This window comes from Triplophysa dalaica, chromosome 14 (genome assembly GCF_015846415.1).
Source record: "Triplophysa dalaica isolate WHDGS20190420 chromosome 14, ASM1584641v1, whole genome shotgun sequence".
NCBI classification, from domain to species: Eukaryota; Metazoa; Chordata; class Actinopteri; order Cypriniformes; family Nemacheilidae; genus Triplophysa; species Triplophysa dalaica.
The window spans coordinates 9,805,583-9,820,657 of record NC_079555.1 but is presented as its reverse complement, the minus strand read 5'-3'; the positions used below and the strand labels follow the sequence as shown (position 1 = coordinate 9,820,657).

At 37.7% G+C, this 15,075-nt stretch overlaps 1 protein-coding gene across 2 annotated transcripts in view; it reads right to left on the bottom strand.

Moving 5' to 3' along the window:
* The window catches only part of rgma (repulsive guidance molecule BMP co-receptor a), an 85,444-nt gene that overhangs the window by 6,725 nt on the left and 63,644 nt on the right, over positions 1-15,075 (bottom strand). The window contains exons 1-2 of one of the 2 annotated variants that reach the window (XM_056766146.1): positions 4,237-4,749; positions 2,354-2,469 (exon numbers count right to left, since the gene is read on the bottom strand). In XM_056766146.1, coding sequence (XP_056622124.1) covers positions 2,354-2,469; positions 4,237-4,250 — 130 coding nt within the window. In that variant the 5' untranslated portion in view covers positions 4,251-4,749. Of the gene's footprint in view, positions 1-2,353; positions 2,470-4,236; positions 4,750-15,075 lie in introns of those variants that run through there. The other variant, XM_056766148.1, reaches the window with a different exon arrangement.

Below are 15,075 nucleotides of genomic sequence, written 5' to 3'. Positions count from 1 at the left end.
AATATGGCAATGGAATGCACTGAATGGGTTTAGTTTTCACAGATATTAATGTATGCAATTTCTGCAATAAAAAATGTAATTAGTCTAAAAAGGAAACAAATTAGATGTTCATTTTAAGAGACCTGTCTTATTTTCTCTTGTATATTTAGTATTGCTCTTTAAAAAGTACTTATTATCCAAATACTCGAGTGATCGATGGTATAATTGGAAGAATACTTGATAGCTACAGCCCTAGTTGGTTTTATGCAAAACATTCAAAATGTTAATGGGATATTCTGATTATGCCAACAGAACAGTAAAGGCCCAACATTTAACAGCAATTGAAATACAAAACCTAAAGCACTATGCATCTAAATAGGCCTCATTACAAAGTAATAAACCCTTGACAGGCTTATCTAACTTCATTACCTCACCATGAATGACATCACTTTATACTGGCATACTGACTGTAAACTCCTCTTAAAACCTCTTGATTGATTTCCAGATCTCAGATTAATATATAGTAATTTCACAGATCGTCTGAGGTGCAGTTCAGATTAACAGCACTGAAACAAATGGGAACGAAGCATGACAAGTTCGCATTGACAAAAGTCTTTTATCAAGAAGTGCTAATCATCTCATATCAAATCCACACACATTCACACCTTGTGCTGTCTCTTTGCATTGCTAAACAGACCGCGGGGGTGCTTTTTGGTAAAGCTCTGTGGGTGTCACTGACCTCAAGAAGCGAGGGCAAATGCACATCTGAAAAAAATTACTTAAGGCTTTAACAGAAGGGGGTAGCTGTTTGTGTGCACGTGGGAGGGGTGTAGAGCCTGAATGAAGACAATGCAATTTGCCATTGAGAAGAAACCAGCAGAGTCATAAATTAGCCCTGTGTAAAGGGATTAGGTAGAGTTTCATCAGCCATGCAGGGCAGGAGAGAAGGGGGCTGAGGTCTGCCTAAAAGAAACAGGATCTCTGGAGGGAAACTGGCTCCAGGACCAATGGACGGAACACATGGTAGATCTCACCATTCCACAGGTCAAACTGGATATGAGATAGCCACCTGTCCAGAGCAAAAGGCCATAATCAAAGGCAAAAGCACATTCCCCCTTCCTCAGATTACAAGAGTTGAAGGCTGAACGCTTTTAAATCATGTTTTTATCAAGATTATCTTTTGTGTTTAATAAAACAATGGCATTAAGTGATTCTGAGGATATGCTAACTAAAAACACATATATTGTGTAAACTCCTTCATGGCGCTTTACTCTACAAAGAAACATCAACACAAAACTTTAAGAGCCTACGGTACACTTGTTTGATTTTCTTCACAACTCAAGCTTTTTCTTTCCAAATGCTAACACACACCTATTGCTGCCTATGTTACACACACACCTTCCACCTACCAGCAACAAAAGGCATTTATCATCCATCTGATAAGAGACAATGAGCTAATTTAAGATGTCGACAAATGCACTATTGTCCTTTGTTGACCATTAAATAACTTGAAAGGGACTGAGACACAGTGTGAAAACTGAACAATGCATACAACTGACCAGAACCTCGACATCGCCTGACACCATTTCCATCTAAATTCCATTATGCTGAGATACACATGAATTAATAATCACACACAAAAATCCAGACCCCCTTTAAAACACAAACGGACACACACGCCTTTGTAATTCAACAATGTATTTACAACAATTTTGTATTTTTCGATTTTTGTAGCGCATTTGGAATCTTGTTTTAATGGTAAAGACGCTCTTTCTAAGCCAGTGTTTCTGTAAATGTGGCCCTCACAAATACAACGAAAGAGGAGTGAAGGCATGTTATAGATGTTGAGAAAGCGCCAGTAACGCGGGTTCGCTTCCCCTCCCCCAAACACAACAGTGCTGTGGGAAACATTGCATTAATACAAACCCGAACCGAACCCCATAACATCACATCACATTTTAAACAACTTCCCTAACACAACGTTGAGTGTAAAATCACGGCGCATGTCTTATTTCAGTTTGTGAAACTAGTTGAAATGCTGCAAACAATAACATCATTCAACAAATCACCTATATTTATCAAGCAATGTACACTGACAAGTTCTAAATCATACGTTTTCTTACAACATAATTGGGCAATGACTAAACAAAACGAAGTACACCCAACCGCGTTTAATTTGCAACCAAGTAACAAAGTATGTAATTGTCCGCCTTATTACAACACGTTTAACTGCTCCGAGTGTGCGCTGTTTCTGTTACGTTGTAGCCGCTTGGCTACATTTACAACTCGGCAAATTCATAGACATAAACACGTCTTCGTTTTACACATCCAGACTCCGATACATCAGATTTGTTATGATATGCATTTTCCTTACCTGTTGGAAACAGACAGAGAAACAACACAAGGATCTCGCAGACTTCTAGCGCCGATAGTCCTGCTCCTTTCCCCATAACCATCCATCCAGCACGGGACAGCGCTCCTCTCCTCTCCCTAGTCAAACCAACAAAGTGAAGGATTCAGAGCACTGCGACTTTCACTTTGATTAGGAGTTGCAAAAGTATCGCAACACCCCGAAATCATGCCGTCGCTTTTTTCCGCACGTTTGTCATATGTATTCTTCTCCGTGTTCACACATTCCCAAAGACTCGCTTGAAACGTGCCATCGATCTTCCAGTCCGCTGGTGTCAAGAGGGTGCAGCCTATACTTTGAAGAGCACCAATAAGAAGTCTCTGTTTCGCCACCAAGCCTTTACTAGTTTCAAATTACGCCTGAGCTTTGAAAACTACTTCGCCGTTCGCCTTGTAAGCTGAGAACCCGTGCAAACGAACGTATCGCTTGTTTCTCTTTAATAGACAGCCTAATACTAAAAACAAAGATGCGAATAATACCTTCGTGCAATGTGTGCGCATTTTAAATTCTGCTGTTGACGCTAGTTGGCGAAAGAGTGGAAATATGTGATGAACATCTAAATGTAAAGATCCGTCAAGTGAACAAATAACAAATACATACAAAATTTGCATTATGCACTGTTTGTTGAACCATTAAATGTTTATTTTAATAAAAAAGTGACAGTAAGTGCTTAAACTATTTTTTGCATAATGTTAATTTACATTGACGTTTATGCTTTATGTATACAAACCGTATATTGATTTTAGGGAGGGCATGGTGTTTTATCAGCCATTAAACAGTATTTACAATAGTAATGGTAAAGATACCTACACCATTCACATCTAAACTGTAACATCATAATGCACTACAATGTTAAATGCACTTTCTAAGCATCATACATATTTGTCAAAATAAAGCCAATCTCTATTTTAGAACTAGTGTTCAAAGAATCAGACAGATCTCTATTATGGCCTAATGCACTGCATTACAATAGCATGCAAAATATATGTCCAAAACACACATTACTGCAGCGCAAACAGATTTGTACTGTTATTATGTACATATAAAACTGGATTGTTTGGATATAAACTATAAAAGTTACATCGTAGATATACTGTTCACTAAAAAGATGACGTATAACTCGAGTCAAAATGGAAAAAGAGATCCTAAAATTCCTTTTAAACTCTGGAATCTTTACAAGCCAAGACACTAATTGAAGGGTCTATGAAGTGGAGGGAAAGTGACTGTTCTGTGTGGTTTGTTTGGGGGTCAGCTGTTGCAATCCAACAGATGGCGCTTGCACAGTGGTGGAGAATGGATGATATCTCCAGATTTGCAAACTCGTGGTTAACGTTTTGGGGAAAACAATTATTTTATCACATATAGTCTTTAGTTTCTAATAAGGTGAGAGATGAAAAAAATATTATCAGACAATATAAAATATAAAACATTTGGGGGCTACACGACCACAAAACAGCAAATAAGCCTATACATGGTGATGGTAACATTTATGACCCTATATAAAACCCAATTCCCTGTTCCATTTTATAAGTCATTTATTGTGAATTATTACTGAAAGTAACCACATTCTAGGCTGTCCTTTCAGATAAGACAAACAATTGGACTGCTTGTAATATAAAGCTGATTAAATAACAAACTCTCACTATCAATAACTTGATAAAAACAGCTCGATGCATTTATAAAGTTCAATGCTGCCTATATAATTTGTACCAGTGAATGTCAATTAACAAATAGCTGCAAAACGAGATGTTCAAATGAACCGTGTGTGTAGCAAACTGCAAGAGAAATGCATTTTAAATGAACCAAAGTTACGTTGTTTGTTACATATGTTTTAAAAACATACCAACCTTTTCGAATGCATGGAGCTCTTCAACACTTTTCGGGTTGAGTTTCTTTGCAGAACCGGGATGAGTTTTACAGTGTGGATCCGAACTGAAGCGCGTGCTGGCGAGTCTTGTATCAGTAATCCAAAATCCTATTTAAATCTATACATCGTTGTTAAAACAGAGGTGAAACTCTGCTGTCGCCCCTGCATGTTGCTCCCTCTTGTGTTTATAACACTCCCCGATCATTTTAATAGCGAGACAGATAGTCTTTTCTCTACGGATTGTAATCTACTTGCGGTGTCTGATGTTATTTTCATCCGTGTCCCGACGATCAGGGAATGAGGGTAGAATCCGTCAACCGGTTTAGAGGGACATTAACGATTCAAACGGAAACCTCGCGGAGCTCTTTTCGCATCAATAGTGTTCTTCATTTTGCTGCGGTATTCCCAAATTCGTTTTCTGGCTCTCGGGACTTCAGTGGGAAGAGCCCTCGGGGCAGCACTGTTGATAGCGCAGGCTCGTTTCCTCGCCTCAGTGTTGAAATGACTCGTTTGAAAGTGTGAGACACAATGATCAGCGCTGCGTGACGCCGCTGCAGTCGCAAAACTCCCCACCACTGAATTCAGGGTTATCTTTAACAAACCAAAAGTGTACATGAACAACAGTTCAACACGTTGATGTCACCATATTTATTAATTATAATGATTAATCCATCAACCAACATGTATTATACGTTATTTCAACAACAAACAAGAACAATATACATAAAATGTATCATTATTCTTATTTTAACAGGACCATATTCTTCTAGATGTTTTTTGTTATTATTGCGTATAAAAATATGCATAGCATGTGCAACACAAACACTGTCATTCAAATCTCTTGACACTAAAAGCACTCAGGATACAAAAAAAGGTAATTAGACAATCTAAATGTAAATGGCATCGATCCAGAAAGAAACTTAAGTGCTAGAAACAAGACTGGCTTCTCTGAGTCATGTGCTGGAACCTGAAGTGTGTTCGCGACCATTGTTTAGAGTTAAAGTGATGGTTCACCCAAAAATGGAAATTCTGTCATCATTTACTCACCCTCAGATTGTTCCAAACCTGTACATTTCGTTGTTCTGCTAAACACTTAGGAAGATATTTGAAAGAATTTCAGTAAACGATCAGATCTCGCCCCCCATTTACTGTAAGGAGATGAAAAAGTATGTACGCAACAACACCCCATTACTGCCATAGTAAGGTTAATTAATACTATGGGAGTCAATAGTATTTACTCCACGACGCTAATTTTTTTGGCTTTATTTGTACATGGTTATTTATTTTCAGTGATTTGACGTTGTCCACATTACAATGACAGTTGCTGGATGAGTATCGCTTTTACATTGATCTGATAGTTTCCAAGGGAGAGGCTTCCACCCTGGTGTGAAGAGAATGGCTCTAGAGCAGCCGGATGCTGGACATTCACCTCAAACACAGCTGGTGAGGACAAGAAAAGGGGGGTGCAAGGGCAAACAGAAAAGCTCAATTGACACCCATGTTCGGCAGACATTGTAACTTTTACATTTAGTGCCATATATGTAATTGGCAGAGAAAACACAGTTAATGAAAATAGAAATGCAATATGAGTCTGACATCAGTGTGTCACACATGCACTGAATGAGGGGGAAAAAAGCAATTTATTATATTTGGGTCCAACACAAAGACTCAGACACTTCAATATGTTTCTGTGGTCACTCATTCAGACATAAAAACAGATACAATCAGTTATAGTTATTACCACAGCAAAAAAAAAAGAAAAATCAGTAAGACCCCTCCGTTTTTGCTCTCCGTTGATTTCCTTTCATTTGCTTCTTGACTGAATCCTGTCAGGGCCAATCTCATTATGTTTTATGTAACTCATTACAGGGGCTCTGTCAGTTCTAGGCACATTTTAAAGCTCTGGTCGCTATAACAGAACCTGAGGTGAGGATGAGACTTGCCAGAGAGTGAAGCTTTTCAGCCCATAATTATGGAAAGTGACCACGTGATCCTGATGTAGCTGAAAACCATTCATTTTCCACTTTGTCTCGTAAAAGAAAAAGATTGGGCACAGCGCTTGAATCTAGACAACATTTATCTTAATGAATTGTTTGCTTTACGGACGCTATAATCTAAAGCATGGTCACATTTTGAAGGAACGGACACAAGAAAACCAAAAACATGATGAAAGGAAGGTTTAATCTAATTTCTATTGTGTTAAGTGTAATTAGGGAGATAAGTTGAAATAATGGCTGGACAGGCATTTTGACCCTTTGTTAGAGGTTAGAGGTTTTATCAGCGTATATGTGGACTAGTGAATGTCCACACTAGCTATTCAAACAGCAGCTTGGAGAATTTACCGGGGTTGTCGCCATGTTATCTTCACAGTTATCTTATGCAGCAATAATGGAGTTTGTGTACAGTTTAAATGCTCATTTGCTTAAAGGGGCACCTTGCCTGAAACTGCAAGTGACATGTGCTTGGAAAAATGCTTTGTGAAATGCTTTGGGTCCAATTCTGCTGTTCTCTTTTATATTCAAAGTTGGGAAACATATGTAGATAACGAAACAAATTAAAGGGACACTTCAACCAAAACCAAAAATTTGGTCTTCGTTGTCCATGGCCTACTATGTTCGTCAATGGTGGCCAAGAACTGTTTGGTAACAAGCATTCTTCCAAATATCTTTCTCTGTGTTCATCAGAACAAAGAAATGTATACAGATTTGGAACAACTTTAGGGTAAAAACATGAAGACAGAATTTTCATTTTTTGGGTTAATTAATCCAAAATGAAAGTGATATTCTTGGCCCAAACAGTTTTTATGATAAGGGACTCACAATATTTCCAGTAAGGACTGTTCGTGATGACCAACACAACAGGCGTCCTAATAAACACGCTTTATTACGTCAGTGGAATCTCATTCCTAATTATAAATTCTGAAGATGACAGAACTGATGGAATCAGGTTTGTTTACATTCTCAGCCAGCCCCGTTTGTGCTTAAGGGACATTCCTTTTATAGTTATTTTCTGTACAGCACTGTTAAGCAAACAGATTTGTCACATTCGTCACCCTTCTAATCACTTACAATAGCAAAGAATACTCATCCTGACATGACCTCGATCAAACAAATTGCTTTTAAGCAAAAGGCGTTCGCCGTTTTTAATGGATTCATGAAACCCCATTTTGTACACAGGTACAGAGCACAAGATCTTTTAGCATTCTACAGACAGCGTTCACAATGACACAAAATGCCCCTCTTCTGTTCTCATCTGCAAAACAATTGCTGTGGCGGAATGAGAGTCTGAAAGTTCAAAATGACTTTCACTTCAGGCAAATTGACTCGACAACTTCAGAGATTGACTAGAATCCCATACTGACCCTCTTGCCATTTCCAGCGTAGGAGGTACTTCAGTGATTCAGCAATAACTAATAAGAAATGAAGCAAAGCATGTCGTAGACAAACTCCAAACAAATATCTCAGAACTGCCTGCTAGGAACCCCCTATCTGTGATTGCTGTGCCAAGTGAAATAACTACCTTCATTTATCTCTTTTTCCCAAAGCGCAGATCTGGATAATCCCTCTCCTTTAGACTTCATGCATAATGCATTAACCTAATCCTCTAGAATGGGCGGCAAGTGATTATAATTGCTTAGGTATGACCATATCTAAAAATACAGGGTTTCAATTATTTCATTAGCACATATCATCATTAATGATAGGATTGATTTACATATTCAAATGAAATAGAAAGCTATTAATTATACATAACCGGCGAACGTTTTTGTGTCATAGTTGTCTGTGAGTATTGGAAAATCTATTTGAGTGGAAACGTGATCAGTTGAAGGAAGCTTGGTAACATTTAATGGTTATAGGTGAACTCTGGGGAAAAATCAGTGTGAAATTGGCAGCTCCATCAAGTTGTCTTTAGAGGTGGGTCCTAAGGGAAAATAAAAGAGGGGGTTGGATGTAACCAAAGCTGATGGAGGAATCAAGATTTGGCAGGTTAGCATATCCCACTTGTTCCCTACTGGTGGATGGTGCATTTACACCATCTGCGCCCCGAGCCTATTTCTCTATCCTTATACACAGCAATGGGAATTTTATAAATTTGTTAACTATATTGACACCAAATTGTCCAGCAACATTTAAGGAAAATATATTTTTTGAGAGATTTCAAAACTTCAAAACATGAACTTACAATGAACAATACTTCAAAATAAATTATTAGTCTTAGTTCATGTTAATTTTAGCATTTACTACCACGTTTTGAAAACAAAATGTCGTTCAATCAAATTTTAACCATTAGTTAATGCACAATAAACTAACATCAACCATTGTATTGGCATAAACTAACATTAACAATTATTACCATTGTGCTTTCCTGTGGCTCAGTGGTTAGAGCATGGCGCTAGCAACTTCAAGGTCATGTGTTCGATCCCAGGGGATTGCACATAGTAACAAATGTATAGTACAATGCAATGTAAATTGCTTTTGGATAAAAGCGTCTGCCAAATGCATAAATGTTAAAGTACGAAATGCTAAACTATGATGTATATTGTCCAATTATAAATGTTAACAAATACAATTTCATTGTAAAGTGAAACATTAAACTTTCTCTACTTTCATGTATATCTACATCACTTATATGCAGTATTTTATAAACGCTATACTTAATGTCATGCCTCACATCCCAGCATTTAAATCTGTTTTAATGATTCATAGACCAAATAACCAGAAATTGTTATTTGCTTTTCCCAAACCCTCCAAAATATTACGCACACATGCAAACACACAATACATAGACGTGCTGTGGTGAGACCCCACTGATGACTGCCTAGACATGCATTATGCATCAGGAACGTTCGCTGAATTAAAGAGGAAAGGATTCAGTGGTGCACTGTGTCTCAGTGCACTTACAGCACCTTGGCTTCTTCTCGCAGGCGTGCAATTTCCTCCTTGATGAAACACAAAATTAAATGTGTGGCCTTGAGAGAAAATGAAAAAGAAACAGATGACTGATATAAAGGAAGACAAGAGCCACTCGCATGGCGCTACCCACAACACAAAGAATAGCACAAGACTTAAAATTGTGATCTATCTGTGCGATTGAGGGTTTGTCTAACACTGTCTGCATTGCAAAAACCTCTTACTGTATGGGGAGACCTATGAGGCATTATTAAATTCAATTTATCAGACTCTGACAGGATTGATTTGAATCCTTAGCAGAGCATATAAGCAGACACCTAGGTTGGGGAAAGGGGCGTCTCATTATGTAAACATCGTCCGGCTTGAAAGCTGGTACGCTTAGATGTTTCTCAAACAGATATATCAGTCCACCAAGAGCTGTACATGCTTATAATTCTTGCTTTGCACTTAGAGGCAAGTACGGTCTGTAATTAAAATGATCCCAAAGGCAAAATAGAGATGATCAAAATGAATATAGCTTCCATGTCAGCAAGTTGGGTGTAAGGTGCATAACAAAAGTAGGCTCTAAAACTACATGGGCAGTTTCAAAAACATGTGTATCAAAAAAGTCCTGTTCTAGCATTAAGTTGCTTTCGCTGTATTCCATTTTCTACCAGATTATGCAATTTAATTAAGGAAATAAGCATGTGAGACAATTTATAGCAGTACGCTTATGTACTCAGTATGATAAAACAAAGCAGCTCTCAGATTATCTGCAGCTCCGCACCAGCCGTCCAACCAACAAACAGAGTGACAGAGATATGGAGACACAGGATGCTATTCGCTCTGTTGTTATATATAAATAAACTTGAATTGTTGTGGAGAATATTCCGGGCATTTGCCAACTGAAGCCCGAACAAGAAGAGTTTGAATGGAGGGGATTTCATTTGCTTTTTTATGGTCCTTGGAGTTTTAGAATGTGTATCTCGGTCTCGTTTATCTGTCGAGCTCGAACTGGCAAACTTTTGACACGTCAGTGTCTCCTTTCTTTTAGGGATGCACCGATACCGATACCAGTATTGGGTATCGGCCCGATCACAAGCTCATGTACTCGTACTGACACACCGATACCAATGACCGATACCTCACGGGACATACATAGAGCCCTATGATTTCCGCAACGCGAAAATCGGGGACGGACTCGAGGAATCCACGCATAAAAACGGATGTAATGTACTACAGTCAAAACAATCAATTTCCTTTTGCAAACAATCTGTTAAAAATATATTATTTTATATTATTAATATGAACAGTCATAATTTAAAACAGCATAAGAGAGAATATCCTTGTAAATTTTTACTATGTCACACCACAGGACACATACGTGGCTTTTTTGTCAACTACCCATATGACAACACGACATAAAAAAAAAAATGGAAACCAGCTAGCAAATTACTTGTGCAGAGATATATTTACTTCTGTTGTTGTAATGCTTCTTGTAGTAGATTCTCAAACACTGTGCTCATGGCGAAAAGTAGTGTTCAACATGAGTCCTCAACACAATGGCTACTGTCATCTTTGTTACCATAGTAACCATAAATGGCAAAGCATTTTTTTATACAAAGGACTTACATTTTACTTTCCTTTATAAAGACATTGGTTTCTCTTATTATTTATACTAATCTATAAGAAAGTAATTTTTGCATATGTTAACATACCTGTAGGATGTTCAAATTTTTCAAATTGAGTTTTACAATGTTATTTTAATCATTACAAAATATCTATCTAGTGGAAAGTAAAAAGTAGTAACACATCTGTCAGAACACATTTAACTGTATTAAAAAAAACAAAAATAAATCACACACACAACTGTGCTAATAAAGCCAGAGATCATTATAAACAACATGTGGCGTCAACAAGCAACTAGGTGGTGATTCATGTCAGGTTCATGTCAGTTTTCCCCTGTTTCTAATGGGTCTGTTGTTAAATTGGAAGAGGGTCCTGTGAAGTGGTCTTGTATATGCACAGCTGTAGGGGTAAGTCTTTTTTCCTTTTGTAATGTCCAGTCACAGGCCAGAGCTCCACAGTGAAAATGACTACAGCTGCGGGCCAATTATCGACCCTTCATGATTCTTCACAGTTTCAGTTTCTGGCAGACAGAAGATGGCAGCTTCCCTGAGAGCTGCAATAGACAAAAATGATGTATTTGGCTCTGAGCCCTCAGATGAAGTAGGCAGGTTCTGAATAAGAACCAGCACTTTAAGAGGCTCTACAGTCGCTCAGGTGTTTAATGCTGTAAATTTATGTATAAGTGGAAAAGTGGATATGATTTCAAAGCAATTGAACTGGCCAGTAGTTCTCTTCATAATAATTTGGATAAAATCACTTTTAATTATAGGCAAACAAGAAACAGAATAGGTAGTCTCCCATACTTTGCATACTTTGATGAGAAAAGTTAATTCCACTCGCCACCAGCAAAATGTATGCTTGATACACCACTTTTTCGACATAGTGCTTGATATGGATTAGAGCTGTAATTCAATCAATTAGACTCAGCTCTACTCTATTTGATCTCAACAGAGTCAAATCTTTTCTAAATGCGTATTTGAATTCAGAATCAGGAGTTTTTGTATACGTAAGCTTAATATTTTGGGTTATTGCCAACCCAACTGCAACTATACCACATCTGTGGCATGCAGTCCATTGCCAAGCAATCTTTCATAGTCTTTCTTCAGTTTATATAAATCAGGGAAATGCATTTAGAATGCAAGTGATTTAGAAAATCTACCCATTGCACTTCACATTATAAATGTGATACAATTGGTTACCACCCCTGTCTGTACAATGTTATATCAAAGCTGTCAACTCATATCATAACCTGTAAATCTGTTAAGGGAGTAATTCTGGTTATTTTTCAGATGGGAGGTTGAAGGGATGATGTAGTGTATATATATATCTATAAAACATTGTTTTCAAGGAAGTTATGGAAACTACACCCACAAGATTTATGTCCATGTCACAAAAATGTTCATCCACCTGAAGAAGTAAAAAAATGATTTCTCAAATAACTGTTGAAAGACAATACAATTATACATTTTCCATGAAATAAACAGACCATTTACAATTTAAGTTTATATCCCCTTGGTTCTGTTTCATTCTTGAATATCATTTTTTGTCATAGTTGTATCTCGTTGCTGTCCTTCCGAAACCACGGTTGTCCAAATTCCTGTTTTTGTCCTGCTTTTCATGAGATGAAAAGTACTTTTAAATGTTCAATTTAATTATTTGTAAAACCCCGTATCAAACACTAACTATTAACAATGATTTATGGCAACAAAATAAAAATATGGAAATATGGCGATACAAGGTTTCAGAAGGACAGCAGGGATATGAAACTAAAGGGGTAAAAAGCGAGACATATTACAAAAGGATGTTATTGTATATGTAATAAATAACTGTTATGTAAAATAGCTTAATCAGGGTTGTACAACAATTTGTTTTAACGATTATCATTTTGGATTCTGCTAACAATATGGTCATTTATCGTTTTGATCCAATAAATGAAATATATATTTAAATGGGTTTAGTTTGTAGTTGTTTAACAGTCTTTATAAGGAAGCAGTTAAGCGTTAGCTAGTATAACAATAACAATAGAATAATTTGCAGGGATTAAAATGTCATGTGGGCTGGGAAGAGTTTAGTGAGAGATGTTCAACTAGTTTATACTGAATGCTCTCTGAGTCATAAACAGGCAGCTTAAATGTCACTATGGAGGTCCAGATGAATTTAAATCCACTGACAAATGATTACTAGAAACTGACTTACAGATATCCTACCAGCATTCCTGACTCATGGGCAAAGTTCCGATGAGCTAAATTACACTATTATTGATCACTTGCTGTAATATTACAACGTGATTGCTTCAGCTTGCCTTCTTTGATGGAACTGCTTAAGATGGAATAAACCTACAAAAAAACATAAAAGGTATTCTCGTACTAAATGACAAGCATGTGAAAGTAATTTGTGGTACAGTTAGCTCCCCCCTGAGATGTATCTAAATGTGGAGAAGACGACTTGAAGATTTGCATTTAAAAATAAGATGTAGTAGGCTACTGAACTCCATCCGAGACCCCCACATGCTATGCATATCAACCAACGGCTTGGCTGAAAAATATCAAAGATTAAAATAACATTTATTTTTGCATGCCGTAAGAGTAACAAAGATCAGAATATTTTTGACCAAGTATTGTGATCACGGGCAGAGCAGGCTTTTTAACTATGGGCAGCATGCATATCTTACCAGTATTTATCACCCACAACACAAATAGAGACAAATACTTAAAACAACTACTTTATGACTCTTTAGAGGCAATAATTCACCCAAAAATGGACATTAAAACAATATTTTGAAGAATGTTGGTTATTGAACATGCACTTAAGACAATTGGAATTTCTATTGCTTTGAATGCAAGTCAATGGGTATGGCCACGGTTACCAAAATTCTTCAAAATATCTTCTTTTGTGTTCTGCAGAACAAAGAAAGTCATTCAGGTTTGAAATGGTAAGTGGGTAAATGATAACAGAATTTTCATTATTGGGTGAACTATGCCTTTAATTGTTCATCACAACTGTAAACAGAACAGACACATGTCATATACTATCGCTACAGTAGTGCTATTCCCCCTTTCAGCATGCATGGCCTACCGGGCAAATAACACCAAATGATCTTACACCCATTACTACACCCCTGATTACAACAGAATTCAGAGAATCGATTTCCATATGTGCTGATGAGTGACTTGTAATTGGTTTTATTCTAGTGTCTGTTGACAATGGTATGACGTTGAACCGGACGAACCTGATACCATAAGTCACAGCGCACCTTTAAATAGCAGCCACTTGTTGCAGATGTCCTTGTAATAACAAGTAGTGTCAGATGCCAGTGCAATTATGTTGGCAGATAGCAGTCATGTTTTATAACCATACCCCAAACGCTCTTAACGTTTTTAGGCTTAACCGTATCTGCAGCATGAGTATATTTTCTTGCCTTATGTATTTATCAGGGAAGAGCAGCGAGAACGCCTTAAGAAACAAAAACTGGCTCGGTGAAAAGTTGCTGAAACAGAAAAGCACAAGCCCAACTCGACTGCCATTGCCAAAATAATACCAGTGACTCACAGTTGCCTTTAGGCCACGCTACCATTCTCCCTCCTGTTTCAACATGCAGTCTAGTCTACTCGCCATGAACTTCAATTAAACACACTATATATAGAGACTAGTCTAGATCTTTACCACCTCAAGGTTTAGAAACACTGGGTTAAACAACTGAAAGTGACTTTGATGTTTAAGGAATCTTCCAAACGTTCTTGCTAATTCGAGATATGTGGCATCTCTAAGAGTTAAGCAGGACATCTATAACACGACTGATTTCTGCAGACGCCTTTTTCCCCTCCCAGATGGAGGCTGTTTTATTCTTGCCATGTGGGAAACATTGAATCCATGAATAAAAAATCTCACTGAAACAATACCTGGCAAATCCCTTTGAAAAGGACTCTGTTATCCAAAACAAGTAAAGTGTGGGCGCTTCGACCTTCAGGCCAATACAAATTCCCCTGGATTGGTATTCAGGCAACACGCTACAAGTTTAAAACAAGTGTTTGGGTATTGTAGTGCCAAGATGGCCTTCTCGGCGTAGCTGGAGCAGAATGCCAATTCAAACACAGCGGTGCGGCAGAAATATTCTCAGCCCACTTAGTGCTTAGGTCTTGTAGAGCTGAGAAAAAGCAGGATGGATAATGTTATGTAACCACAGGCCATTCCAGTGTGTTCGCGTCAACACAAACAGACAGCAGCAGTTTCGACCCTGAAAGCAAAAATTAGACTGGCAAAATCTTAGCAGGCGGTAAAATAAATCCTTTGTCTTAAGCGTA